The sequence below is a fragment of the Platalea leucorodia genome (assembly GCF_965183815.1).
Source record: "Platalea leucorodia genome assembly, chromosome: 5".
Classification (NCBI taxonomy): domain Eukaryota; kingdom Metazoa; phylum Chordata; class Aves; order Pelecaniformes; family Threskiornithidae; genus Platalea; species Platalea leucorodia.
The window spans coordinates 70331843-70346858 of record NC_138827.1 but is presented as its reverse complement, the minus strand read 5'-3'; the positions used below and the strand labels follow the sequence as shown (position 1 = coordinate 70346858).

Sequence of the window (15016 nt, the reverse complement as noted above, 5' to 3'; positions counted from 1 at the left end):
CTGCGTTGTGGCCAGAAGATCAAGAAATCTCAGTATGGGCAACTGCAGAATATTTGGGGCAGTTCTGTTCTTCCTTGCTGTGGCCAGAAATTGCTCAAGTGCTCAAGTTCAAGGCTTCATATTCCTATTTTGCTTTTTAAAATATGTGATGGGAGGGGTGTTTGTGTTTCATAGAAGAGTTCAATGGGGTTCACAGAATCCTCAGGATCGGGCACAGGTCAGGAAGGAACAAATGCACCTGCTGTCCTTAGAGGGTTTCTTTCCACTTCCCTGTCAGAGGCCAGTGTAGCCCTAGGGCTTTTCCCCTTCCAGATACAGCTTTAATCCAAGATGACAAGATCTGGCAAGCTCAAGCGTATTCTTGTGAAGGCTGTTGCACACCTGTTTTGATGATACTTGTTCATGTCTCAGTATGGAAAGTCAACATAATGCTACAGGTTTGAGAGTTGCAGGTATGACCATTACTTGAAAAATTAGCTCTGGATGCTAATGTCTTTGTGTCTCATCTTCCCCAAAAAGACAGTAGAGCATACTGCATCGTTTCACATGAAAATGTGCTATGAAATTACTGTTATTTACCAGCCAGGGCTAAGAAGTTGAGTAAAATAGCTCAGAAAAGAGAGTTGATTCTGCATGCTAAGCCAGAAGCCTGTAATGCCGTTGTTTGTGCTGTTTTTGTGAACAGGAGAGGAGGACATTGTACTTCCACAGAAATCTTGGACTCCTTTACTGTGATGGTAGTGATTGTAGCGCTGTGACTAATCTTGGCAGTTCAGGCAAATGCCACTTTAAATGAATAGTGTAAATGTAATTGTAAGGACTTCTCTAAACGGAGTGCTGTCCTGTCAATACGGGATGCAAACACTTTCTGTTGTCCTGCATGCCCCAGCGGGACCTTCCCAAGGAGCGGCAGCATGGATGGTTGGTCCTCCTGGACACCATCCTGTGGGGCCTGGGAAAGAGGAGCTGGCACGAGACTCTGCTTGTTGGGAACAAAAGACTTCAGAAAAATATTTTAACGCTAGCTCGCATCTAGCCCAATTATTTACTCCCAAGGAACTGGGCTCCTACTGCATCAGCAGATTTCCATTCAGATGGCATACCATCAGCTTAGCTCCCCGACAGGAGATTGGTGGGGGTCCCAAAGAAGGTACAAGGGTTTGTACCAGTTTCTTAGATTAGAAAGTGAGGGGAGCACAGAGCAAATCTGAAAAATCATTTTCCTTATCTATCCACCAAGTTTAACTGCAGGGAAAATGCTATGGTGAATGCCAAGTCCTTGCAAATAGGCCTTTTACAGTGGAAAATAACAAAACAGACCTTTCCTTATAATGCTGAAAGTTCCCTCCGTTTTCCCTATTCCGTTTTTTGCTCGCTCTCAGCTGGAAGCTCACTTCTGCTTACTTCTGACCTCTGTGTGGTGAGCATTTGTTTCGACAGAGCCTGGGAGCGGACTGTCAAGGCAGAATTTCTGGATTGAATCAGTGGGACGCAGAAAGGCTCTGGTCCACGGCGCACGGCAGCGCAGCGCGGCCAACTGCTCTTCTTAGCGCGTGGTTTGACACATAGCAAATTTGCTGATGCAAGCGTAATGCTGCTAGGTGTTCTGGCATGATGAAGACCATAAGGGGCGAAGATATTAAAAAAACCCAACCAAACAACCAAAACTGCCTGAGTTCATACATTCTTAACAGGTACTGGATTCTCTCTTGCTGCTTTTTAATTTTTTCTCTTGAAAAGACTGGTTTATATTAACACTGTTTTTCCTTTAAGACCCCTTTAAAATAGATGGAATCAAAATGTGTTGTAACTTGCATGTTATTTTTAATCTCCATTTATAATGATGCCTCAGAAGCCTGAAACCAACATCTGTTTCCTTCTTGGATTGGTTTTCTTCCATAGAAGACACTTCCCTTTTTTTTTTAACTACTTAAAGTCACCCTGTTCTGTAATCAGGGGTTGAAAAGTCATAAATCACAGTCACATCGGACGTGCCGCGGGGTACGGGAGCTTGTTACTGCAGAATCTAACTTGTGGGGAAATACCTGGCCTCTTTGTGCAACACAGGGGAGGGGAAGAGGGAATCTTCAACCCTTCGCTCTTCAGTTACATGTCCTTGGAAAAATGTAATTACCCTCATTACCTTCAGCGTATTTATAACTCCTGTTGCTGTGCATTGTGCCAATGATTTTAATCAAAGGATGTGCTCCAGGGATTCAGCTCGTCAACTCTGAGGGGCAAGAAAGAATTTACCCCTTCATGCTTTTTCTTCTCCCCCCGCCCCCTTATGTGCTGGGCTGTGCAGTCTCGCCCTGGTGCTCGAGTCACGCTGACAGCCAGATCTGAGGGTGGAACTGAAGCTTCCCCCAGGTCCGCTCAACGGGAACGCGGAGGGTGATGCTCATTTTCCTCTGCAGCACGGGGCAGGGACTGCGTGGCTTGTTTGCTTGCTTGTTTAAAAAGAGGTACAGTTTATCATCTCATGTGCGAGTCCTCGAAAAGTGAAATAATAGATTGAGTATGAAAAGACTCGGACTTGTCAGGAGTTACTAGATTCTTGCAAGGCAGCTGTTGAAACTGTATAATCCAAAAAGAGGTAGAAAATCCCCCAAAAGGCTCGATGTCTGGTCTGCCCTTCCCTGTAACAGTTGTGCCTGTTTGATGGGGTTTGACAAACACTTCGTTCCTCTCCATGGGCATGCAGACATGGAAAAAAGGGAAAGGTGAAGGCCTGGGCTTCCCCTTTTCCATGGCTCTGGAATAGCACTTTCCCCGCTTTCCCTCTGCCTGGTGGGAACCAAAGCGGCCCTGAAGACCCCGGTCCTCCGGCGAGTGAAGCCAAGCGCACGCCACAAGCCTGGAGGCGAACCGGGGCATCGGCGTCCCCGCCCGGCAGCCCACCCTCAGGCGGGGTCGGGGGTACCGCGGCCTCCCCTCAGGCAGCCGCCGCGACGGGGGCGCCGCCCTCGCCCTGAGGGGGCCGGGGGCGCTCGGCTCCGGCTCCCTCCGGGTCCCGCCCGCGGCGGGCGGCAGGTGCCCCCCGGCTGCCGCCCGGGCCGGGCCGCCGCTCGGGGCCGCCCCCGGGGCGCGGGGCGGGTCCGGGCGGCGGGGCAGGCCCGGTCGGGCGGCGCCGCCCCTGCTGCCGGCCGCTGCCGCCCCTCGCGCTGCCCGGCGGGGCGGGGGCGCCGAGAGCCTCCGGGGCGGCCCCGCGCTCCGCTCCGCTCCGCAGGCGCCGGCCGCCGGCGGGAACAAAGGCGGCGGCAGGCGGCGGTGGCGGCGCGGCCCGTGCGAGGCGGCCCGCCTGCCCCTGCTTCCTGGGCCGGGCCGGGCTGGGCGAGGCGAGGCGGCCTCCGCGCCCCCGCCCCGCCCCGCCGGCGCGGAGCGGAGCCGCCGCTGCTGCCGCTGCCGCCGCCGCCGCCGCCGCAGCAGCGCCGGTCGCGGGGCGCGCTCGCCGCCCGTCGCAGGAGCTGCATGTGCGCGGGAGGAGCGGCGGAGGATGGCAGTGCTCAAGCTCGCCGACCAGGTGGGCGCCGCGGGGCGGGCGGGCGGGAGCGGGGCGGCGGGCTCTCCCTCAGCCTCAGCCTGCCACGGCAGCGCGCCCGGCCCGGCTCGGCGTTGTGCGAGGCGGCCGAGCCGCCGGGGGAGGCCCTTCAGCTCAGCCGGGGGCTCGGCGGGGCCCGCAGCGGAGGCGGCCGTGGCCGCGGCCGCGCCGGGGGCAGCGCGGTGCCGCGTTCCCCGGGGGCGCCGCCGCCGCTCGCCGTGTGGTGCCGGCTCCCCGCTGCCCCCCGCCCGCTGAGCCGCCGCGGACGCGCTGCGCTTCGCTTCGCCTCCCGGCGGACATTGTCTCTGCCCGCGCAGGCGGCGAGTGCGGGCGGGCCGGGGCCGGGGGCGCGGGGCCGGGGCCGGGGCCGGGCAGGGCGCAGCTCCCCGGGCGTCGCGGCGGCGGCAGCCCGGTGCCCGCCGCCGGCGCTCGCCCGTCCCCCGCTGCGCAGCCCAGCCGGCCGCCGTCGCCCCGGGGTCTTCGGTGAAATCCTGGCGTCTCCCGTCGGCGGGCCGGGATGGAAGTGGATGTTGGCTCGTTTCGAAAGGCCCCTCGGCTCTGCTTATCCTTCCTTGGGATTTCTGCCTCGTTTCATCGCCGTGGCACACGCGTAAATGATTTTTTCCTGTCGCCTTTTTACTTAGGAAGTGCCTCTTCGGTTTAGCTGTCGCCGTTGTTCGCAGGCTACTAGGAAAACCATGGTATCAAACCCGTAGATCCTGTTAAATTTAGCAATGGGCAGACAGCTGTAATCAGTATTAAAGTATTTCTTATCTCTGGTAGTTAAAAGCATTTAAAAATATTTAGTAAATTGATATTATGGCTCCCACACCCTAATTTATCCGCATACTCTACCAACTGTTACACACTTTGCGTGCTTTAATCTGCTATTTTTAATTTAATGTGGTCTGCCTGTGATCTGCAGCGTGGGTGTCCTGTAAGCCTCAGACCTTCCTGTTGGGTTCAGAAGGACTGTCTGCAGCCAGCCCCTCTCCAAATACCCTTACTCGGAGATCACAAGCTTCGCTCGCAGTCTGTCTATGCTTTTCTAAGAAAATCTTCCACATGTACAAAGCCGCTACATAGTACGTTGGAAAGAGTTTTGAAAGGAAAAAAGGATAAAGCCGCTTCTAAAGTAAAAGCTGCACTGTGTGACCAAGCACAGTCTCTAACGTGTTTTCGTGTGTAGCAGAAGGCAGTATTTATGGGCTGTCTCCTGACGTGTCCCTCGAACATCCTCATCTTTAGATGTGGTGCTTATGACTGGCAAAGAAAATGTTTCACACCATGAGGCTTCACTACCCTGTGGTGCACAGACTGAGTCTCATAAATAAGGAGATTCAGGTAGGATCTGTGTATTAAAAAGCCAAACAGCAAGCATTAATATTAAAAATACATACGTTACAGGGGGCCAAAATTGTACCATTTCAGGGCTTTTCACATGTTTAATGAAGCCCTTGAATTTACTGCCTTTAGAGTCTTTAAACCTTTGCTGAAACTCGGCAGCAGGGATTTTGCTTCAGCAGCAGCAGAAGTCAAAACAGATTTAAGTCAAGTGGATCACGTCTTGAGGAAGGCTGTATTGCTATAAAAAACAATGACAGGCTGTTGTCTTAGCGTTCTCCCTTCTCTTCTGAGAACCCTCAAAGCTGAGGGCCAAGGCTCCTTGGAGCTGCCATTGTGCCCCTGCAGCGCGCCTGCTTTGGGAATGCTCAAAATACTGGTGGATGCTCGTGGTAGTTCCTGGTCAGGCTGTGGCCTGGGACACAGTATGACAGGCTGATAGTTTTTCTTTGTGGGTATGTCTCCCCTGTCATTTATGAAGGGATATGTTGGTCTACCTGTACTCATCCTACCAGATCTCTTTTGATTTTCTTCAGTGTCTTCACTAGATCTTTTTCTTTCACTTCTGAGAAACTGGGGGAGGGGGAGGATTCGTTCAAAGCTGGCTGTGGTGCTTCCTCTTAAAGTGAGTGCAGAAGTTTACGTGTGCCTGTTTCTGTGTATTCAGCGCCGTTGCTGGCAGAGCCTTTCCAACATGCAGCCCGAGCAGCTGTAACCAAGGCACTGGGGTTGCGCAGCCTGCAGCCGCAGGCCAAGCTGTACTTTTCATCTACATCAGATTTGAAGAGCACCGTCCCAATGCTGGCCCACCTCTAACTAAAAGAGGCACAGCAGCAGCAGTCCCGGATGTTTATAGACAGACCCAGGCACAACAGAGGTGAAGCTGGGATGAAGAATGATGTGTCTGGGAGGATTTACATTCCTGTAACAACTCCTGCCCGTGCTCAGACTCACTGAGGCTGCAGGAGCAGGCTCCTTCTGCATTTCTTCCTGCTCTTGAGGATCGAGGCAATTGTGGCAGCGATAACTTGCAGCGATTCAGGAAACCGTTTCCTTTTGCTTAAACACCAGAGGCCACAGCAGTCCGCGTGCTTGCAGTCTCCTGCAATGAGAATTACAGTACGTAGGACACTGCGTACCACGCGTACCTGCAGCGGTCAGGACTTGAGCTGCTGTGAGCGTGGGCTGCTTTTTGTGCACTGAGTGTGAAGTCTGGTTCAGGTCTTAGTTGCGATGCTCGAGGGAGGTTGACTCTGAACCGAGAGCTCTCTCCTCTGCCTGTCATTGTGATTTCTGTAGCACGTGCTTTCCTCTGGATCCATGACTTTCTTGACCAGTGAGGAGAGCTTTGTGTAGGAGAAGACAGGGTAATGGCTCGAAACTGAAAGAGGCTAGATTTAGATTAGAAATAAGGAGGAAGTTCTTCACTCTGAGGGTGGTGAGGTACTGGAACAGGTTGCCCAGAGAAGCTGTGGATGCCCCCTCCCTGGAAATGTTCAAGGCCACCTGGTCTAGTGGAAGGTGTCTCTGCCCATGGCATGGGCATGATCTTTAAGGCCCCTTCCAACCCAAACCATTCTATGATTCTATGAAGACTAGAGAACCCCCACCAAGAGAGTTTAAACGTGCGTTTCTCTGAGTAACCTCTTTCCTCTTTGCTTCCATTCTTGGCTTCTCTTACCAACCACATCTAATCTTACCAATCGCATCTAACGCGCGGAGCGTTCAGACAGATGAGAAATTAATCACTCCGTTTCTCATACAGGCTTTGAAGACAGGCAGGCTTTCACTGTTGCTTCTTTTTAGATATAGCTGAAAGGTGCTAAGGTAGTGCTATGCTTAATCCTTCAAAGAGATTATCGGTACTTTTGGCTGCATTCACTCCTTAGGCAGGAGAGCTTAGTTTAAGAGTTTAGCATTAGTGTAGGTTAATTTGCTTCCAGTGATGGTAATTGCTAGCTCATCAGTCGGGCCTTGAGAAACCCTTAAATCATTTAACCACAGGAAGTGTATTCTACCGTCATTCGTTTCTGCATGAATTTCTTCCAGGCCTTGCTTTCCTCAGTAACCCCCCGCTAGCCATTTTTGAATGACTGACTGTTAAGCTGAAAACAACCTAAGATAATTCATAAAACTTAAATGCCTAGGATTGTAATCTTTGTCTGTAGTGGTGCGTCTGTGCAGTTGTAGACGTTCTGATGTTCTAAATATTTCAGTTGTCATATACAAATATTGCAAAGCTTACTCCAAAACTTAAAACTTTAATCCATTCCTTTTTTTCACCATCTCTTCAGTGAATGTTGATTACAGCAAGCATGCAAATTGCTTTAAGGACTGAAAAAAAAATTTTTTTTCAGTTCCAGGAGTTATTGCTGTGTTGTTCCCCATCCAGTTTATTGGTTGTACCTTTTCCATTTTGATAAGTGTTAGTATTTTATATTATGTGAGGGTGCAGTTATATGTGAGAAAAGCCTTTGCATTTAAGCTAGAGTTCAGAAGGAGCAGAAGACAAGTGCTTCAACAAGTGGGTGGCCAGAGGCTTTCAGGTGTGAGTTGAGCGGCCGCAGCTCGAGCCTGGCTCTGCAGGTGTTTTGGGGCATGAAACCCCTTGCTGTGCCCCTTGGGTGCTGTTTGAGGAAACCTGCTTGCTGCACCTCTTCATCCCTCCCTTTATTTTGAGTTGCCCTTCCCTCATTCTCCTGAGTCTCCTTTCCCCTTTGCCAAAGCTCTCTTAAGGGTGAAAGTATCGATTGGTTTTTGACTTTTGTGGCTGCTTTTTGAGCGTTAAGTCGTTGCCGGGACCCACCTCTCTCCTGTCCTCTGAGTAACCAGCAGATGCAGGGTGCTCTCCCTGCCCGCTGCCGGCAGTTCTTTGCACAGCTTATTCTTCATGCTTGCTTGGTTCCTTGAGAACTATTTGTTTGCCACTTGCAGACTTCTCAAGAGAAAGCCTGTTAGTCAAAGTCCTGCTGAGTGTGGGAAATCTTCAGGGTTTCCATTGATGGTTCTGGGCAGCAAACACAGACAATTGCTCCTGTCAGCACTCTGTTGAGAGGGTAAAGTATCTTAAAATATTTCTCTAGGTAAACTTCTGTAAGTTAGCTTTTGGAAAATTATTTTGGAAGAATCTAAGTTTCCGTAGTGTCTCCATCTCATTTCCAGGCTTGCCTTGCCAGCTGAGGCCCTCCTTGCAGGCCTGCCAGCAGTGCCCACAGGCCAGCAGGTTGTCTCTGTAGCTAACTGTCCTCTTCGTCCTGTTCAAAGCCAACGAAGCCACTCTGTGCGTGGCTGTGTTTGATTTGGGATGCCAGCTCTCTGCCTGCGCAGACCGAGTTGCCTTCGCACGCCTCGGCACGAATGCGGCCATCGTGCTGCGTCGGGGGCAGCGACGGTCGGAGCGGCTCCTGCGTGGGGACGTCCTGCTTGTTGGTGTCTGTCAGAGGCTGATGCCAGCTCTCCCCTGCCTAGTTGTTGATTATAGTTATGCATGTTTACAGGGGAAATGTATCATTCTGTCTTTGAAAGATACTGACAATGTTTTCTATAAACGAAAATAAAATGGGAAGTTACCTAGAGGTGAAGCCTGCGTAGCTACTTTTAAGAGATGTAGTGCTTAGTGTTTTTATGCCTGCACTGCCAAATTTGGTGGGAAGCTTGCTATAAATCTGAGACAGACAAGGGCTCTGTCTAGCCTTGAGCCAGTGCACCTGAGGGGTCAAAATTTACCCTGACTTCAGTGTCACCAGCTCAAGCCCTGTACGTACAAAACAGCAATTATTTTTAGGCTACCCTTACAAGCATGCATATGCATGCATAAGGGTAATGAAGCCCAGATAAACGGTTAGCGTGTGCACTTAGGCTGCTATTAACTGCAAAACCTCATCCTGTCTCCTGGTATTTTCCCTGTTGTCCTTGATTGCTGAGAGTAATGCAGTGTGACTAGAACTGAAAGGACCATCTCTCTCCCTCCCTTTCCCAAATGTTTTCCTGTGTTTGACAGTTCTCCACTGACCATCAGGATGCTTTTTATTATGGTCACAGAGAAACAGCATTAAACAGATGTTTCAATAATTTTAAACAGATGTTAAAGATCATAAAAATCGGCGGGGCAAAGGCTGGACTTGCGTCTGAATACACTTAAAACCAAAATGAATACAACAGTAACAAATAATCTCCTAACAAAACCAATTACATTTCCAAACGATGGTGTGTCTTTAACTTATTTCAGAATCATTCAATTGACAAGACTGTCTTTCTGTGTATCCTTTCTCTTTGACAAGTAAAAGCATCTGAGAAGATGCCCCTGAATCTGCTGTATAAAATAGGAGTAATGAACCTGTGCCCCGTGGCCACAGCCAGCTGGCGGGTTAATTTTGAATGGCACGAGGTCCCATGATTCCTCCCCTCCTCATCTTGTTGGTAGATAATGCTAAGGTGTATGTTAATTTGGAGGCTGCCAAGTGTTTTTGAAAGGGCTCACAGCAAGGAAGAGATAATCCATTTTAGTACAAAATACTCAGGTAGCCACAAAACAAAGGTAACTGTGGGAAAGGAAGAAGGAGGAATTTGCCCACAATAGTGTTTCATATTTCTTGTGAAATGAAAACGTAGGTGGACCAAAATAACTCCACCACGGCAGCCATTGGCTTTCTAGAACCGTGATGCTCCTAGGCATGCCATACATACTGCGAGACATGGCTCTGTGCATTTTAAAATAAAACAAAAACTTTGGGGAAAAAAGGGGATGTACCAGCATTCCTGCCCTTGTTCAGACCTGTAGGAATGATGGTCGCTGCTGTCTCGTATAGATGGCACCTGAGCTCTGACACACGGTATCGTAGAATCATAGAATCATTTAGGTTGGAAAAGACCTTTAAGATCATTGAGTCCAATTGTAAACCTAATGCTGCCAAGGCCGCCACTGAACCATGTCCCCACACATCTTCTAAATGCCTCCAGGGATGGTCCTGTTCAGAGGAAGGGGCGGGGGGGAAAGCTTTGAGTCACCAAAGAGAGCAAGATACAGGCTTGAAAAGGAAGCGGCTTGCTTTTTTTGGTCATGGCTTCTGCAATAAGTATCACTTTCTGATAGTTTTGTAGCCTGTTTCAAGGTAAACAAGAACCACTTTAATCAGGAGAATTTCTGGAGTGGTGTAGCGTGCTCAAGTCCACCACAGATATTTATATTTTTTATATTTATATTTATATTTTTATATTTATATTTTTTTTATGTAGCAGAGAAATCCTCCAGAAGTTTGCTGTTTGGTAATACTGTAAGAGTTTTGCAATGGTTGCACCTAGATGCCTGGGCTGTTTTGAGGGGGTGTGTGCCTGTCATGTTAGGATGTTGGTTTTCTTGAATTGCAGATGGCATCCAGCAAAACTTACTCTCCTGTGTGCACTTGAGGTGTGGTTTTTTATCCCTGCATGACAAGTGCCTCATGACCTCTTCCTGCTCATCTCTTAGATGAAGATGTGGTTGTCATGGCTACGTTTAGTAGAGAAATAAATGTTCCTCCCAGCTTGGGCGCTTGTGTAACGGCTTGGTTCGGGCAGGGTGGTATTTTTATCTGGATCCTTGCTCGAGGGTGGGCAGATGATTTCTGTGATACGGGAATAAAAGTGCCCAAGCTGGAGCTAGGTGGTCGCTGAACGTGGCGGCTGCTCGCGCTGCAGCTCTCCTGGGCATGGTTTTGAGCCAGTGCTGCTCCATCAATGGCACTGTGCCAGTGCTGTCGGTCACACACCCGTCTCGGGGGCAAATCCCTGAAGGCCAGCAAAGAAAACTTTTAAGGGTTGTTTCTAGAGGTCTGGGTGTAGCTGATCCTGCTTGTTCGTTGCCGGAGAGGCAGAGGCTCTGGGATGTGGTGCTGACGGGAAGGGTTTCCCCGTGCTGGCCCGGTGTTCACCTGGAGGAGCCGGGCCAAGCACATTCTCCTCTTCCTAAATTGTCCCCCGGATCAGCACATCTCTGACTCTTTGCTTGAGAAATGAGCAGCTTACTCTTTAGGAGCTATCGTTTCAGGCTGTCTGCAGGCTTGGGCAATATTTGTACAAAATAATTAATGCTTCAGCATATTATGTTTTTAGGCATCTTTTTAATCGCTGTTGTGTAGAATTTTTTTTTTTTTCTTTCAATGGTACTAATACATGTTCTAGTGTCATCAGATGCCTACAGGAGCCAGATATTGTAGGTATAAGCCTATTAGGCAAATGTTTCAAACTATATTCTGATAATGTTGACTATTGCTTCTGGTTTTTATTCCTGCTTTTCTTGAATGCGCCGCTTCACATATTGCTGCCTGTGTATGTTACAGAACATACAGGTGAGCTAAACTTGCTGGCAGAATACCTCTGTATTTTAACCATTTAGTTTAAATGCTTATTAGATGAAAAAGTTGCATTTTCAGCTGTTTCCATTTTTAAATTAACAGGTTTTTTTCCAGAAGTATGTGTTCGACATTTGTCACTTTTTTTGTTAGCTGGAAAGCTTGGGCTGGAAAGTTCCCACAGCTGCTGTTTGTGGCTTCAGCTTTGTTTTAATTGCTGCACAAGGAACATGTAGCAGCATGCTGTTGGAGCCCTTCAGCCTGGTGATGGGTGGGAATCAAAGCATTACAAAATTACGTTTAAAGGGGGGAAATTATTTTGCCGTTTTATCCAAGGGTTTGAGGTCATTATTGAAGTTTGCAAGGAGTTGGTCAACAAATTACAACATTTAGTTGTGGCTAGGTAATTGTGACATTCTGAAAAGGTATGTGCTTTTTGATGACAGTCATTTGCATATATTTTGCTTTTGGGGGAAGAAAAAGTCTTTCCTGGCTGCAGATGTGCAACCAAAAATGGAGGCTGTTTAATCTGTTTCTGCCATGCAGTGCTGAACCTCCTAGCCTAACGTAGGCTTGTCTGGTTGGTGTTTGTACTTTGTGTTACGATCTGGTTTTATGTACGGACACGCATTTTTGTGCTGGAATTATTTGTAGTGGCTTGCTTTCTTATTTTAAAAAGAATACTTGGGGAGAATGCCCTCGCAAAGCCCTCGCTTCCTCCTCGCAGCTGCATGCTACTGCATCTTTATGAGGAAGTAAGCAAAACCGTAATGGTGGACTTCTGCACACGGTCTTAACAGATGTACCTGACGGCATCTATTTACTGAGCTAAGGCTGTAGTTTTTTTGCATAAAGGAGTTGGTTTCTCATGAAAAACCCTTGTACTATTGAATTATGTATGGGTAGGATTGCTCCAAGGGCCACATGTTGATATCCTTAACGACACAGAAAGTCTGCAAATAATCGCTAGTGATGAATAATTTGCTGTTTAAGCATTACCATTTCTATTCTGGTATATTTTGTGATCTCATTATATGACCTGTTTTCTCCCCATCTTGCTGCCTTTGTAATTTTACAGACTTGTGGCTTCATCAAATGTCTTTTGTCCATGCAAAAGCTTTTAGCGAAATAGTTGTTTGGTACCTACTGAGTTGCATACCTCTGACTGATGTCTCTGTAAAGGAAGTATTACCAGCAGTAGAGAGCATGTAACTTGAAGAAATTTAATAATAAAAATGTAAAAATCAAGTGTTGCTACCCACAATGTATGAACTGAAGAGAAGACAGCAGTCAACTGCGCCGTTAGATCCACATGTTTTCACATTCTAAATATGATCAAATCATTTCTGGGAAAGGAAACTAGTGTGAACATTAATAAGCTTTTATGTGCATTTTGTCATTAATAATGTAGGCAGTACCATTCAGACGGAGAACATAACCCATTTTATCATAGTGTCATTTTAACATGATAGGCTCCTTGCCTTTCCAAGGTGAAAGGGCCGCAGATTGCCTTCTGAAATCTCATCCTTGGATGAAGTTTTGCTTTTGGCTGCATCGCATCTAGACCAGCTTTGCAGGAATATGGGGAAGCTGCTTTGTATTTATAGTAACATGCTGGTAGCAGCACCTGCCTTTCTGTGTTTCTATGTATAAAGTTCATTTTTTCCATCCTTATGATAGAAAAAGGTGAACAACGTGTCCTTTTCACTAGTGTTTTCATTCTTGCCTTCCTAGGTGTGTTTTTTTTTTTTTAATAAAGGTTATTTCTTTTGTCTTCTGTGCAATAAGGCAGCACAGCAAAGCCGTGCCTGTGCTGTTGGGCCTTGTAGGCAGTAGGAGGCTGGGTCCACAGGCCACCAAGTTGGGCTGGTGTCTCTGCCTGAGCTAGCCCTCTTGCCACGTGAACTGGTGCCAGCAGGGAGCCTGGGATTTTGAAGCTAGAAGCCTGCAGTATTATCTGGTAAAACACTGATTTGCTCAGTGTGTTCTTTAGTTGTTTAACATGCCAAGGGTAAAAATGGGAGAACAAAGGCCTGAAATACCCCATATTGTCTTTGTGCTTACAGCTGCTTTAATGTGATTGCCAATGCGACATGCAGCATTTATCTCCGATTTAAAATCAAGAGAGGGACTTATTTAGTCATTGACTCCAGGAATGTTTCCAAAGGGCTCTACCAACCGAGTAAATGCGGTGTGCCAGATCCTGCAGCCATTGCCTCTGTTTGAGAGGAGTGCACTTAGGTGAGTGATCCTGCTGCATCCCGCTCGGCATGAATCAAGCCTAGTATGAGGAAATTTCTTTCTTTTAATATAAACAAGCCCTGATCCTTGAGCTCTGTGCGTAATCCCGCTTCTCTGGTAGGAGATGCGTCCCTGCTTCTGGTGGGGTTTTCTGCAGGTGGAGCCTGTGGCTTGGATACCCTTGGCTGGAGGCAAATCTGAGGTGTTTTTTTTTTTTTAAGAAGCTGCCAAGGTGGCTTTAGAGGTGGGGGAGAGGGAGAAGGAGTGGGAAGAGCTGCCCTGTGGAGCCAAGGCAGAGATGGCGAGGGATGCTAGGAGGAGGCAGGCAATGAGTAGCCAGAGGCACAGTGCTCCTGCCTGATGGCACTGTCAAGAGAAGGTGGTCGTTACCTTGGTTTGCAGTGGGAGAACTGGGGTGCAGAGAAACTCTGACTGAGGTCAGGCTGAGAAGGGAGCGGGTGACAGAGCAAGAGCCAAATCCTGATTTACCTCTTCCAGTGGCTGATTCACAGCGGTGGCCTTCCTCCCTGCGAGTTGTTTTAACACTGTTTACCGTGTGGGCTGATGCCAATCTTATGATGTTGCACGATGAGAAATGAACGGTGGCATGCAGTTTCATAGCACAGTATTAAATTCAATGAACATGTAGTTTATTTAGGTATTTGTTCTATAAAGGGTAAAATCAGCATTGGTGCTGCTTAAGAGAAAATGCTATGTTAGGAAATGGTTTCTAGGTCATCTGGTAGGTAAAGGTTTATTCTGGCTGATTGCAGTGGGTGGCTGTCTTTGGTCACTAATCCTGTGTCATAGGCTTAGTGTTGTATTCTGGCAGTGCACACGGTAAAAGTGAGATCAGCCTGTCGTGTATCAGTGCCACTTGTTTAGACTAAATGTCCCAATAATCCAGGATTGTGTGACTCTTGGTCACAGAGCACATACACGAAGCTGGGTGGGTTCAGAGAAATGGAGATAGCCTCTCAAATACGAAAACTTCCCGTCAGTGAATCAGATGGTGCCCTTTGGGTATGTTCACACAAGGTCCATTTCATGTCAGGCTGGAACTGAGCAGTCTTCTCACTAAGTTTTGTTTATTACATGTAAATATTTAAAGACATATAATCTAGTTTCTAATTAGAAGAGGGTGCTCCTTTTAGAAGCATTTTCATGAAGACTGGCAAATTTGCACATCACTCCTGCTACCCAGAGAAGTGTAATTTTTTCTCTGCAAATGGGAGCAAATGGAGCTGAACAGATTTGTCCTCCTCCACAGAGAAGGGTAAGGCTAGCTCACACAGCCACGTAGCCTGTATCTCCAGGTAGCTCAGAGAGTGAACTATCCGGACCCGAGTCCCTGAGGATGCTCCCGCTGTTGGTGGGGAGATCGCGCTGCCCAGGAGCGCCCGTGCGCCCTGGCTTTGCAGGTGCAGTTACCTGGGGCAGCTGGTTACAGCGAACCTCGCTGTTAGCCTCTTCCTACAGGAATAGGCACAGCTTTCACATTAATCAGGGATTGCATTTAGGATCTCCTGGTTCCTGTTCCTGGCTAGAGTTTGCATATCTT

General features: G+C 48.3%; 1 protein-coding gene across 4 annotated transcripts in view; it reads left to right on the top strand.

Moving 5' to 3' along the window:
* The first annotated feature begins 3413 nt into the window (after positions 1-3413).
* The window catches only part of ANKRD44 (ankyrin repeat domain 44), a 146354-nt gene continuing 134751 nt past the window's right edge, over positions 3414-15016 (top strand). For all 4 annotated transcript variants that reach the window (XM_082314589.1, XM_082314587.1, XM_082314588.1 and 1 more), the window contains exon 1: positions 3414-3523. In XM_082314589.1, the coding sequence (XP_082170715.1) occupies positions 3497-3523 (27 nt within the window). In that variant the 5' untranslated portion in view covers positions 3414-3496. The remainder of the gene's footprint in view (positions 3524-15016) is intronic.